This window comes from Vombatus ursinus, unplaced genomic scaffold (assembly GCF_900497805.2).
Source record: "Vombatus ursinus unplaced genomic scaffold, bare-nosed wombat genome assembly UNPS02014863.1, whole genome shotgun sequence".
Lineage (NCBI taxonomy): Eukaryota > Metazoa > Chordata > Mammalia > Diprotodontia > Vombatidae > Vombatus > Vombatus ursinus.
The window spans coordinates 33085939-33101104 of NW_020954641.1; the positions used below are offsets into that span (position 1 = coordinate 33085939).

Genomic DNA, 15166 nt, shown 5'->3' on the forward strand with positions numbered 1-15166 from the left:
TTGATACTCTTAAAAATTACTGAGGGCCTGCCTGTCAAAGAGCTATTGCTTAGGTGGGTCATATCTGTTGATATTTATTGTATTAGAAATTAAAATGTCTTAGCTTTATTAGGAAAATAGTTTTGACTTTGGAGACCCTTTTAAAGGGTCTCAGGGACCCCCAGGAGTCTGCAGAACACACATTGAGAGCCACTGCACTATGGCTGCCTCCATGAGATTGAGGAGAAAGAGATCATTAACAAATTGTGTACATAAGGGAAACGTTTCTCTTTGGGCCATAACCCCACCCTACATCCACTCTCTCAACTTATAGATGGGGAAAGTGAGTCCATTATGTGCAAGGGACTTGCCCACAGTCACACTGCCAATAAGGAGCACAGATGGGATAAGGATCCAAGCCATCTACCTCTCAGACATGTGCTCTTTTCAATTTGTGATCGTCAACTCTTATTATAGTTCCCAGAGAGAAGCTGGCAATAAGTTTGACTCCCAGATTGGGCAGGGCCCTGAGCCTGTCCACCATATTAGGATGTGACACAAAACAGTCTCTTGAGCAGGAAGTAAAGGGTATGAGGTTTGGGAAACTGAAACAGAGGCACAAGTTTATAGAGGTGGAATACAGACATGGCGATCATAGGAGCATAGGACAAAAAACTAGAAGAGAGCTTAGAGATAGTTTAGTCCCAACCTCTTCATTTTACAGATGATACAACTGAAGTCTGAGGAACTTAAACAAGTTGATCATGAAAACATAGAGACATTGAGTGGCAGAGTCAGGGTTGAAATACCATCCCTCTAAGTCCAGTGTTTCTTCAATTATGTCATATGTATACACATGTACTCATTCAAACCTCACAGGAAATGGATTCCAACCTGCTAACACCCAGCCCCAGAAAAAAAAAAAACTGACCTAGGGATCAGCCTAATGTGGGGAAAAAGTACACCCTTTTGTACCCATCATAACCACTGTAGCCAGCTTATCATGGGCCATGCAATTCCATTTAAATAGTAGTAAGAAATGGATTCTTACCAGAGAAAGTTCATCAACCTCAGACCCAAGGGCCTGCAGGCCATCTAGGGCATCAGGACTGGCTTTGGGTGAGGGGATGGGTGAGGTGGGGCCTGGGGTGGCCACATCCCTATCTTCCAGAGTGTGGAAGGCAGCCAGGCCCATATCCTCTTCCTGGATATCATCCAGGGTTTCGGTGAGAGCAGCCAATAGGGCGTCATTTTCGCCACTTATGATCTAAAATAGGGAAGAAAGAGTTATGTGATTAACAGACATTGATTACAGAAACATGCTTACCCTTTGCCCACATAGCTCAATTTTCTGCAGAACACAGAGCAGGTATTCCATAACTAATTCACAGGTTATGGAAAGGTAGAGTTGGAAGGAACCTCAGAGGTTATCTAGCTCAAACCCCTCACTTTATACATGAGAAAATGAGACCCATGGACAGGCAATGATTTTCTTATGGTCATGATTCCAGTAGGCAGCAGAACTAAGACCAAAAGACCTGAGGGTCTTCTGACTGAACCCAGTGTTCTATGAAAGAAAGGAAAGAGAGAAAAGGAAAGAAATGAAAGGGAGAAGAGAGAGAGACAAGAAAGGAGAGGAAAGGAAGAAGAAAGAAGGGGAGGAGAAAAAGAAAAGGAAGGAGAAGGAAGGAAGGAGAGGGAGAGGAAAGGGAGAAGAAGGAGAAGGAAGAAGAAAAGGGAAGATAAAGAGACAGATGGATGAATGGATATGGGTACCACCTAAGTTTTTTTCAAAAAGTTCTTGAATCTTTGTGAAGATGTATTTAGTTTTGAGTGAAATGTTTACAAAAGATGGGAAAATAAAACTAGCCAAGCCCCAGTTATGCAGAATAAGCTTGTTGGCAATATTGTCTGGGTACCTGTCACTTCTATTTCCTTTTACTGGACTGTAACTAGATCTTATCTAAAGTTTGCATCTCACTCAATCCCTAGCACTGCATACAGCAGGAGATCATTAATATTTGTTACTAAATAAGAGAGAGCCCAGCAGCTCATTAAAGTGAGGGGACATCACCACAATTTATTACAGTCAAATGATGCTTCAGTTTGCTGGGGGGGAGAATGGGCCCTCCCTCTGAAAAATGGAAGAGAAAACCTCAGGATGTCTTCAAGTAGCCGCTGAAGGACCACTTGTAGGCACTAGAATAAAGGGGACTTTTAGTCAATAATTGATTGGACAAGATGATATCTGAGGTCCATCTAAACTCTGAAGATTCTGGAATTCTGTTTTGTTTTTTTTTTTTCATTTATATTAGATCTATTTGATGTGCTCCTTGAGGTTAGGGACCATTTCATTTTTATCTGATATTGTGGTACTTGGCAATTCTTGACATAAGTAGTGATTGAAAAATCAAAAGTAGTCATCAAAAGAAATCAAAGTGGGGCTTAATAAACGTTTGCTGAATTTAGGAGGGGGGGAAGGGAGGAAGGAATTAATATTTTCACTTCCAGAAAAGCTTCACCATCTTCCCTTGATCATTTCCAAAACAACTTAACTCAGTAAAGCAGAGATGGGCAGAGCATAGACCATGATGAAAGAGTCTTGGCTTGAAGGTTAGGAGACATGGATTCTAATCCCAGGTCTAACACTTACTAGTTGTGACCTTTAGCAGGCAAGTCATTTCACATTTCTAGGACTCAGCTTCCTCATACGTTAAATGAAGTTGGATCAAATGATCTCAGAGGTCACTTTTAGCTCTAAGACTTTGAAGCTAGGAATTTTTCCAATTAATAAATGAGTACCTTGAGTCTTAGTCAAGGCTTAATGCTGGGCCAGCATGACCCCAAAGAAGGGTAGTTACCCAGGAGCTAAGCTGGATGCCTCCAACGTACCTCTCCTGGCTGTTGGCCAGTGATGGAAATTCCACTGTTAGAATTTCATTCTTTTGGCTATAAAACTTGAATTCCTTTAAAATACAAATCTCCCCAGGAGGATTTACTTTATGTTAGTCTCTGTCACTGATATCTCAGAAAAAATGCATTTCAGATCCTTACCTAAAAACCAATTTTGAGAGGGAGATGGGAATGAAAGCCAGAGGCATCTAGTCTACATCTTGCCTAGGTCTTCTGATTCCAAATGCAGTAATCTTTCTTCTTCACCACAGATATCTGACTATTTTATTCATTTCTGACTCTTCTACAGCATAGGGCCTTGTAGGTGACCTTGGAACATCCATGTCTACTGAGGATGACGGTCACAGTGTGGTCCAGGCTACCTTCCAAGCTTACAACAGAGTATAGGTCTATGGAGTTTGCACAGTCGAGGGAAATCATTGGCCACTTTCCAGGAAACCTCAGAGGGCTGGTTTTCATTTGTCACCTGATTAAGACAAGGAGAAATGAGGAGAAGGTATAGATTCCACCAAAGCAGGAGATCTCTTTGTTTCAAGGTGAAACATAATTTGCAATTGTCCTCACTTGCTCTCTGACAACCTGGCTTTGGTCATTAGCTCCTCAAGCAACCAATGAGGTACCAGGGAGTCAAGCTGTACAGACAGTGTATCAGGGAACAGTGTTGGAAAAATCACTTTGGGGGGATGACATGAATTCACCTAAATGTGAGGGGGGCTCTTTCCTAAAAGAATCAACCCAGAGAGATGCCACATAAATATCATAAATATGCTGCTGACACATTAAGGTGGCTCCCAAGAACTGTACCAGTGAGACACAAATCTAAATTTAACTAATATGAAACTATACAATGAGTGACATATGAGCAAAGAGAAAGGGGGCGTTTCTATTTGCATGGAGTCTAGGAAAGTCACGTATTAGCACCGCGGAGGAAGGAGAGGGGAAGGTACCCTGGGCATGAGAACATAGGGGCATTATTTCTTATTCATCTGGTGCCCTGGACTCTGACACTATATTCCCCAAATCACCTTTGGATCTACACCTAGAATCAGAAAAATTTCCTGAATTCAAATCCTGCTTCAGATACTCACTAGCTCATGACTCTGGGGGAGACATAAACTTTACCTGTAAAATGTGGGAATTGGACTTGAGGATCTCTAAGCTCTAAATTTCAGCTAGGAATGAACAGTGGATAGATTGCTGGGCCTAGAGTCAGGAAGACTCATCTTCCCGAGTTCAAATCTAGCCTCAAGACACTTATTAGCTGTGTGATCATGGGCAAGTCACTTTACCCTGTTTGCCTCAGTTTCTTCACCCATAAAATGAGTTGGAGAAGGAAATGGCAAACCACTCCAGAATCTTTGCCAAGAAAACCCCAAATGGGGTCATGAAGAGTCATGCACAACTGAAAAACAACTCAACAATAAGTTCTAAATTTATGATCCTGAGATCAGAAGGTGATGTCCCAAATCAGCTTTACCACTGGGAAGAGACATGAGGTTTTGGATCCAATGAACTGTTATATTTCTCAATGTAAATTAATAAAAAGACATCTAATCTTTCAAGTGTATTTGTATACAATTACAGGCAGCTAGAGTGTTGGAACTTGAGTCAGGAGGGCCTGGGTTAAAACCCAGCCTCAGATACTTATTAGTTGTGTGGCCCTGGGGCAATTCACTTAACCTACCTCAGTTTCCTCATCTGTAAAATAAGAATAATAGTACCCCCTCCCAGGGTTTTTGTGAGGATAAAATGAGAGAATATTTGTAAAGTGCTTTGCAAACTCTAAAAGTTACATAAATGCTACTTATTATAATTATCATTATTTTTTATTGTTGTTGTGACTGACCAGTGACAGTCAGTCCCCCAGAGACCTAGACACCCTAGTTAGAAGGAATTAACAAAATTGAGGTTCTAAGCCTGGAGGCCTGAGGGCCAGAACATGGAATGATAGTGCTGCTTCCACATGGAAGACATTCTGTGAGCCCAGCTTAGCTGCCAGGGGGCTTTTCTTCCAGTCATCTTGATTATAATACCCAAGGACTCATTGAGCTGAAGTACCATTTGCAAATTTATCCCAAGAGGCAATGGGCTCCAGCAAAATGGAGCCATGGCTTGGCCCCTCTTTACAGCCTTTGCACAGGCCAAATTCTCCCAACTTGATTTAGGCAACTGTGGTACAAGGAAAGGAACACTGGATTTTGCATCAGAATAGCAAAGTTTGTGTTTTGGTCCTATTCTGCTACTTACTTGTTATCTATAATATTAAGTAAGTCATTTTCCCTCTCCCTGAGTCTCAGTTTCCTCATCTGTAAAATGGGGATAGTAATACTTATACTACCTACTACCTACCTCACAGAGGGTGTTTGGGGGGAAACTCTGTCCAGTTTAAATCACTATATTAACAAGAATTGTTAGCAGCTCTTGAAGCAGTTCTAGCTGCCTCCATGCCTGGTCCATATTCTAAATCACAGACCAGGATCCTTGTTTATCATGTTCAGGCAAGGCTCACTGAACTTGTTTGTTTTACAGAAGGATTCAGTTCAATTCAATTCAACTTTATAAAGTGCCTACCATGTACAAGGAGGCATTGTGGTCCTTGCTGGAGAAACCAGAGAGGTGGGGAGTGGGTGCTTGTGTCCTAAGCACCCATGAGTTTGATGTGACTGGCATCTATTCAAGATTTCCTTTAATTGGCAAAATTCTAAAATTTAGGAGAGTGGAGGAGGGAGGTGTGGCAGGAGAAAACGAGCAGCAGATGAGGACAGAGGAAAACTGAAGTTAAAATATCTGTCATCTCTTCTTAGAAGGGAATGGACTCTGAGATTCCTTGATAGAGAAACATCAAAAGAATTGGCTTCAAATCTTGACCCTGCCATTTTTCTACCTGTGTGACCTTAGTGGAGTCACCTCTCTTTTCTACATAAAATAAGTGATCTTGATTTAATGATGTGCAAATACATTCCGAGACTAAACCTATTCTATGATCTTATGATCCGAAACATTCCACTGATTTACAATCACTTACCCATTCCCTAAGTATCCAGGAAACTTATAAGTAGTATCACTGGGTGATATAGTGGATAGAGCTCTGAGCCTGGAGTCAGGAAATCCTGAGTTCAAATCTGTCCTCTCATACTTACTAGCTGTGTGACCTTATGCAAGTCAATTAGCCTCTTTTCCTCATCTGTAAAATGGAGATAATAATAGGAGTACCTGCCTCCCAAAGCTTTTGTGAGGATGAAATGAGATAATATTTGTAAAGTACTCGGTACAGGGCCTGGCACATAGTAGGTACTTTATAAATGCTTGTTCCCTTTCTCCCCTCACTCTCTATTGAAAAAAAAAATTAAAACACCAATACTGCCTCATCTGGTCTCTCCCACCCATCTCCACACAAAGACCCTCATTCTTGGGATTGCAATGTTGTTGGATAACTTTCCCACTCCTTCTCTTGTTCAATTCTGGCTCTGGATTCCCCAGCCCTGAGAGAACTGGCAGAAATGCTATTTCATCACATGAATACTGCCCTCCCTCCCTTCTACCCCCATGGCCTTTTTCTTCCAATCCAGTTCAATCCAATCCAAGCCTGTCTGTCCTTTCTTGAAGAAGTTTATCTGAAATGGGGATCTCGTGATGGTTTCTTGGCTGTCCTGGCTCCATTTCAAGGACAGAAGCAATAGCTGATAGTGGGGGGAGTTAAGGGGAGGTTGGAAAGATAGAACCAAAGGGTTTGTTATTTTTGTAACCAAATCTAAAAAAGGAAAGGGCACAGTGAGTTTCTCTGTTGGCTTGAACAGCAGTAACCTACAGCTCAGTGGTCCTGGGAGGACAGGACTGAAACATGAGACTGGAGGGGAGACAAGGTTAGGTTGGCTAAGGCATAGAATGCCAGAGACAGAGAAGCTTGTAAAACACAGGTCCTGTCTATCTCACATTTTGTATAAGGTCTCTTCTAGTTCTGAAGAGTATATGGCCCAATTTAAGGTTAACGAAACTCTTTTACATATGTCACATCTCATTCAATCCTCGCCACAACCTGGTAGGGTAGCTACAATTATCATCCCCATTTTGATCACTATGAAGGACTGATGAAAAAAAAATTGCTTAAGATGAAAAGGTAAAGAAGAGCTGTGATCTTTAGATAGAGTAATCACATGGGTAAAAATACGTATCCATCAAAGTATCTAAGAGATTTTAGTGTCCCTAAAATTTGTATCTGATATGCTGACCAAATATCATATCTGAGATGCCAATTTTAAGAAAATCTTTACTCTGGGAGTAAACGGTTGACTTCATTGTTCAGTGGAATAATAACTTTTGTCTTCTGCCTAGCACAGAGTGTGTTGAATTTCTTGTGTTTTCTAGTAGCCAATCCAAATAGTCTCTGAATAAATAGCCATCAATTAAAAAAAAATTATGATCTCTGAGTCTGGGAGAGCTTAGCAGATTTGCCTAGGGTCACACAGCTAGGAAGAGAGTCAAATCTTCCTGTCTATCCACTGTACCACTTTGCAACTCTGTTATTCTGTGTTCTACTTGGAATGAATCAACAAATATTTATTAAACACCTACTATGTGCCAGACCCTGTGCTAAGAGTCCTTCCAGCTTTAGTATGAATGACAAAATATTTACCAAGGATTTACTGTGAGCAGAACACTGGAGATACAAAGTCACTCAGGGTAAGGCTGTAACCAGTCAGTTTTCAATTATCTACAGTGATGGTAGCTGAAATAGGAACTCAGCAGGCCTGAAAGAACCCTAAGGATCCTCTAGTACAGAAATTTCCAACCTTTATGCATCCTTCCTGAGGGTACAAGAAGCTTGTAGAGGGAACATTTGGTAAATTACTATATTATCTTACTGAAATATTCTAAAAGTGGCGTCAATGGGGGGGAAATGGTTGAATAAAGCTTTCTGTATGAAAAATTAATCTTTTTACTTTATTTGACCATGTATATGCATTCTATATCTAGGACTGATTCCTTTTCATATTGAAAAGGAAATAAAGAAAGGTTTACCAAAAGCCATGGGATACAGGGACAGAAGGATTGACAACCAATTGAGGGGCAGGTAGGTGGTGCAGTGGATAGAGCATGAGCCCTGAAGTCAGGAGGACCTGAGTTCAAATTTGACCTTAGATACTTAGTAGCCATGTGACCCCGGGCAAGTCACTTAACCCCAACTGCTTCCCCCACCAAAAAAAGAAGAAAAAACAACAACAACAACAAATTGAGCCCCAGATTAGACCAGACTAGACTAGACTGACTTCCAGGCTGGGGATCTTACCACCTCTTCAGATCCTCCCAACAACCTTGTGAAGTAGCCAGGGCAGGCATTATTATTTACCTTTCATAGAGGTGGAAACTGACACAAAGGAAGTCTCCCCTAACTAACAAGCTAGTGAGAAGGTGAGGGTGGGTACTCTAGGCTCCCTCCCGGGCCAGGTGGGGTTAATGCACCCCAGCCCCTGGAAATAGCTCCCTTTGCTTCCATACTGTCCTCATTGGCAGCAGGACAGAGTGCACACTCTTCTCACCAGTCATTTAATAGCAAAGAGAAAGAAGCAAGAGCTGTTCGACAGCATGAGGCTCCCACAACCCTGCTGCCTCCATCCCCTTACTCCACTCACTCCCTCTGGAAACTGAGTGCAAATTAACCGAGGCTTTGTCAGCTGAGAGAGGGATATTAATAGATGCAGAGATGCAGAGCTTCTTGCTCTTCCCGCACCCCTCCTCTGATCCTCCTCTTTGGGCTAATCTAAAGCTTGGAGAAAATGAATCTGAGGTGAAATCCTCTGGAAAAAATAGGAGGTAGCTTAGTTTTAGGGAAAGGGCATTGGTCTGGGAGTCTTGAGGCTTGGTTCGCCATCCTGGCTAGGCCATTAAATTGCAGGTGTGTCTCAGTTTCCCCTTCGCAAAATGTAGAGGATAATAATAATATCCTCTGAACATCAAAGGAAATAATGGAGTTGAAAGTGCTTTGTAGAGCACAAAGCTTCATGTAAATCCAAGTTAATTGTTATTATTATTAAGTGCAGAATTCCATTTCAGACTTCTTCTACTACTAGAGGTAGAGCTCCTTTAGAGCTTGTTTATCAGGATATTTCCTCCGGCACTAAGTATACTGCTTTGTATACAGTTAAATTTTAGTAAATATTAAGTGGAATTGGAATGAGTTGATTCACTGTTAGAGGAAATTATTGAGGCAGCTAAGTGGCACAATGGATGGAGCACCAGCCCTGGAGTCAGAAGGATCTGAGTTCAAATCCGGCCTCAGATACTTAATACTTACTAGCTGTGTGACCCTGGGCAAGTCACTTAACCCCATGGCCTAGCCACCCAAAAAAATATTGTGGCAAGAAGTTGGTGACAACAGCTTCATAGAGGAAGGCAAGCTGGGGAGTTGGAGAAAATCCAAATAAGTTGAGAGAATGGGATCAGGTTGCAGAAACACAGGTAGGAAGTAATATGGAATCTATGATATTTGAATATGTGACCCTTGAATTAAGCTAGTCAACATCACCTATACTTCCCAATGTATTCCTCCTTCACTCCCTCCAGGACAGCCTTATAATAAAGTCTGAAGAAAGGAAAGGAGAAAAAGTTATATAAAACATATTTTATAAAATCAAAACATACATATATTAAAAAATCTGATACCATACGTGTATCTCATATAACCTATGAGCCCCTAAGAAGGGGTAAAAGGAGGAAATGAGAGAGTTTTCTCATTCCTCCTCTCTGGGGCCAAATTTGATCATTATAATTCCAAATCATTCAGTTTTAATTTTTTTTATTGCTAATTACATTATTGTGTATATTGACTACTAATTCAACTAACTTTGCTTTGTTTCAGTTGATAAAAATCTTTCCATGCTTCTCTGAATTCATCATTTTCATAATTTCTTACAACAAAGTAATATTCCATTACATTCACTTACTGCCAATCTGCTTAATTAATCCACCAATTAATGGTTACCACAAAAAATGCTGCTAAAAATATTTTGCTGTATAGGTGGACTTTCTTTATGCCATTGACCCTGAAGTGGTATAAAGTGACCCTGAACTAGGAGTATGGACATTTCAATTTATTTACATAATTCTAGATTTCTGTCTAAAATGGTTGTACCAATTCACAGCTCCACCAGCAATTCATCTGAAAGCCTGTCTTTCTACCACCCATCCCCCAGTATCTAATCCTATATAATCCAATGACTAATCCCATCTTTTATCATCTTTGCCAATTTGCTGGATGTGCTTTGAAACTTCAGGATTGTTTTGATTTGCATTTCTCTTGTCATTTATGATTTGGAGCTTTCTTTCATTTGGCTGTAAATAATTTGCAATTTTCTTTTTTGGTTTATTTTATAAAATAAGTTTTTATTGATATTTTGTGTTTCTTTTATTACCATAGTATCCCAAGTATGCCTTGCCCTCCCCCTCCATGAGAGTCATCCCATAAGACAAATAGTATTTTTTAGAAAAAAAAATCAGCACAATGGATTGATACAATGAAAAAGCCTGAAAACATGTGTAATATATAACTACCTGCACCAAGGGGTAGGTTGGGGGTATTTTTTCATATCTCCTCATTACAGTCCTCCTTGATCTTTATAATTTTGTTACATTTACTTTTGATTTTTTTTTGGGTGTACCACTGTTCTTTCCTGTTACATTGTTGTAGTTACTACATATATTGTTTTCTTGGTTCCGCTTACTTCACTATGCATCAGTTCATAGAAATTTTGCCATGCTTCTCTGTATTCATCACATACATACATCATTTCTTATAATTCAATATTCCAGTAAATCAATGTACCACAGATTAGACAGGCATCTACTTTGTTTCCAATTCTTAGCTATTGTAAAAAGTGCTACTGTTACAAATATTTTGAAATATATGGGGACTTTTCTTCGTTGGGATATAAGACCAGTAATGGCGTCTCTGGTTTAAGAGGTATTAACATTTTAGTCATTTTATTTGTGATTGCTTTCCAAAATGGTTGTATCACTTCACAGCTCCACCAACAATGTATTGGTATACCCACTCTTCCATAACCCCTCCAATATTGACTTGCCATTTTGGGTGGTCATTTTTGCCAATTTGCAGGGCGTAAGGTGAAACCTTAGAGATGTTTTTATTTAAATTCTCTTGTTGGTAATTTGGAGCATCTTTTCATGTGGTTGTGGATACTTTGCAATTCTTTGAAGAACTGCTTGTTCGTATCTTTTGACCACTAATCTATTGGGTGATGACCCTTTGGTCTTATGTATTTCTGCTAATTGTCTGAATAGCTTATCAGAGATATTTGATACAAACTTTTTTATTTCCTCACTAAACCAATTCCCCATTCCTATCACAGTTGCATTAATTTTGTTTACACAAAGGTTTTTCCATTTCATGTAATCAAAATTACCTATTTTATCTTTTGTAATTGCCTCTATACCTCATTTGATTAAGAATTCACCCTGTACCCACAGCTGTGAAAGACTTATGTTTTCCTTCTAATTTTTAATGGTATGATCTTTAATATTCAGATCATACATCTATTTTGAATTTATTGTGGAATGTGGTGTGGAAATAATGTCTAAATCCAATTTCTGCCATACTCCTTTCTTGTATTCCCAGTAGTTCTTATTAAACTGGGAGTTCTTTTCTGGGTAATTTTAGTTTTAGGCTTACTGAACATTGGATTGAGTTCAGTTATTTTTCCTTGTCTTTTCTGTTTCATTAATCCTTTTCTATTTTTTTTTAACTAATGACAAATGTTTTTGGTGATTGGTATTTTATAATGTGAAAAAGCGCTATTCCCCTTTCATTCTGATCTTTTCACCATGATTTTCCTTGATATTCTAGACCTTTTGTTCCTCCAAATGACTTTATTATTATTTTATTATGTTATCATTTTACATTATCATATGTTATATTAGGACAGATAAGTGGTATAGTGGATAGAGTGGAATCAGGATAAATCTAAGTTCAATCTGGGCCTCACATACTTCATAGTTGACTGACCATAGGCAAGTCACTTAGTCTCTCATTGCCTCAGTTTCCTCAACTGTAAAATGGGGATAATAACAGCACCCTCATCCCAGGGGTGTTATAAGGATTAAAGGAGATAAATATAAAGTGCTTAGCATGGTTATCTGGTAAGCAGTGGATACCATGTAAATTCTTATTCCTTTCCCTTCACCATTTCATCTAGCTCTATACAGTGTCCCTTTGGTAGTTTGATTGGTATAGCCCTAAAATCTGCTAATTAATTAAAATTTTAAAAATAAATGTGAAAATATTGCCATTTTTATTTTAGTGGTATGACCCAGACATGAGCACTGCACATTTAAACTGTTATTTATTTCCTTAAGGAGTGTTGTATAGGTTCATATATATATAGGTAATGAGTGTGTTTTGGTAGATTGACTCCCAGATATTTTATGTATTTCACAGTTATTTCGAATGGGACTTCCCTTTCTTTTATTCCTCCTAGATTTTGCCATTATTATATAAAAATGCTCTTTACTTTTATGGGCTAACTTTGTAGCCTGCAACTTTGTCAAAGCTATTGTCTCAATTAGTTTCTTTACTGATTCCTTAAGATTTTTTAAGCAAAATGTGTCATCTTCAAATAGAGATAGTTTTGTCTCCTACATTACTCCTATATTTCTTGGGAAAGCTTCTAGTGTTTCATCATTATATACAATGCTAGATTTAAGGGAAAAAAAAAACCAATGTGCCTAAATGAGTTGTTCTTTGTCAAAGGCTTTTTCTGTATGTATTTAGATAATATTGTGGTTTGGGGATGTTTCCATTTTTAATATGATTATGTTAACTATTTTTCTAACATTGCACCATCCTTGTATCTCTGGTGTAAATACAACTTGATTACAGTGAATGATATTTTTGGAATAAAATGTTATAATCTTCTTGCCAGGACTTCATTGAGAATTTATGAATTGATATTGCATGGATATGTCTTACCTTCTTTATCAGATGACAAATTCCTTTAAGCCAGGGGAATCTCTGTGCAGTATGAGTACATGGAAGGACATACCTGGAAAAGTTCTGAGTCTTCCCCGCAGGTGTCACACTGGCTGAACCCATTTTCAGATGTCTCAGGACCCCACTGAAGCTCACTGAAGCAGCTGGCAGAATCCAAGTCACTGGCATCCAACTGGGAGAGGTCAAGGTCTTGGAAGTCTTCGTAAAGGTGCTCCTCCCCTGCACCCTCACACTGCAGAGACAGGAAAAGGGAAAGTGCCCAATGGCTATTGATCTGGCTAGGCTTTCCACATTGAAACTACTGAGTAATGCTACAGCCATGGCCTTGTCAGTCCTATGTCTGCGAGTCCAGGTTCCTAGGCTTATGGGAGGAAAGGGGAAAGAGCTCTCGTTACCACCAATGGCTGTACAGAGAACCAGGATTAAGGGAAGGCAGATTCTTTCAGCTGCAACACAAGGTGGGGGTGAGGAGGTAGGGATGCATAACCATGTACATTTTTTCATATGAGTTTTTCTAAATGAACATAAAATCATAGTCTTTAGAGCTGCCCAGCACCTCAAAGATATCTAGCCCAACCTCTCCATTTTACAAATGAAGAAACTGATGCTCAGAAAGTTTTAAGTGGCTTGTCCAAGGTCAAACAGTAAGTATTGGAGCAGGGATTCAAACTCAGTGTTTTTTCTACTACATGGTATTGAGAATCCTACCCTCACTCATCCATGGGGCTTTAATCTGTGATGAGCCAAATCATCTATGTTAAAATGATACAGGCATAGCCATTGGATAATTATTCAATTTGAAACCTCATCTTGGGTGCACACACGCCTTGCTCTGGCTCTGCTGCTTTTCCACTATTTGGCTAGCTCTAGCCTCTGCTGGTCAGCCATATTCCCCACAGCTCCACTAATCATTTTCTCCACAAAGGCCTCTTGCTTCCCTCTCTACTTACAATTTAGAAAGTCCTTCAGGCATGCTTCCCACCTCTCTCATGCAGAGAGAAGATGGACTCAGGTGGGACATGCATTTTCAGGAGTGGCCAATATGTTAATTTTTTTTGACTATTCATTTGTCCCAGGAAAGGTTCTACAGGCAGTAGGAATAAGAGGGATGTGGAACAAGTATTTATTAAGCAGCTTCTATGTGCCAACCATGGGCAGCTAGGTGGCGAGGTAGATAGAGCACCTGGCATGAAGTCAGGAAGACTTATCTTCCTGACTTTAAACCCAGCCTCAGACAATTACTAGCTGTTTGATCTTGGGCAAATCACTTAATCCTATTTGCCTCAGTTTCCTCATCTGTAAAATGAATTGGAGAAGGAAATTGTAAACCACTCCAGTATCTTTGCCAAGAAAACCCCAAACAGGGTCATAAAGAGTCAGACACACCTGAACAACAAATGTGCCAGGTAATGTGCTAAACACTTAAAAATATCTTATTTGATCCTCACAACAACCTCAGTTGTAAAATGGAGGGATGAGCTATTATTATCTCCATTTTACAACTGAGGTAAATAGGGTTAAGTGACTTGCCTAGGGTCACACAGCTAATAATTATCTGAAGTCAGATTTGAACTCAGGTCTTCCTGGTCTCAGGTTCTGCACTCTATTCACTGAGCCACCTAGCTGTCTCAAATAAATGTTGATGGCTCATTTGCTGAGGTTTTAAGAAAATGGTAGCAACTGCCTAGGAGAAAAGAGGCATGCTGTGCATCATCTGAAACTAATGAGTTGACAATCCACCTCTCACTATAGTATCTTCCTGTGCAAGTTTGGAAAGAACATTTACTGGCTTTCTTCCCTCCCACCCCCTGCTTTGGGAACAATTTATTCTAAATTGGGAAACCACTGGAGAATCTTCAAAAGTAGGTAAGTTCACCTTTCTTTTCGAGTCTGTGCATCAAAAGGAAGAACAAAGGAAAGCCTGGCGGGGGAGACCTCTAAATTGTCTGAGTCCAAACCATCTCAGCAGGAAGTCTCAGCTTATGACTATGGGTAAGTTACTTAAGCTTTATAAGGACTAATACAAGATAGAGAAAAGTATTCCTTTAACACTGATACTTAATTTATTGAAATAGCAACTATCTGCCCCTTGTTCTGATAAACAAGATAAGCAGATCACTGTTTAGTTTTACAATATACAGCAACATTCTGCCTGTCTGAAGACCAGATTAAAAGCAGCAAATCACAATACAAGTATTGGCAGGGATGGGGGGTGAACTGTGGTCAATAACAGGAGACAAAATGAAAGCAGGAAAGATACTCCTGGACTTCCTA

At 39.7% G+C, this 15166-nt stretch overlaps 1 protein-coding gene across 3 annotated transcripts in view; it reads right to left on the reverse strand.

Moving 5' to 3' along the window:
• Window positions 1-15166, reverse strand: part of PPARGC1B (PPARG coactivator 1 beta) — a 167068-nt gene that overhangs the window by 26857 nt on the left and 125045 nt on the right. For all 3 annotated transcript variants that reach the window (XM_027842044.1, XM_027842043.1, XM_027842041.1), the window contains exons 2-3: window positions 12945-13124; window positions 1031-1246 (exon numbers count right to left, since the gene is read on the reverse strand). In XM_027842044.1, the coding sequence (XP_027697845.1) occupies window positions 1031-1246; window positions 12945-13124 (396 nt within the window). The remainder of the gene's footprint in view (window positions 1-1030; window positions 1247-12944; window positions 13125-15166) is intronic.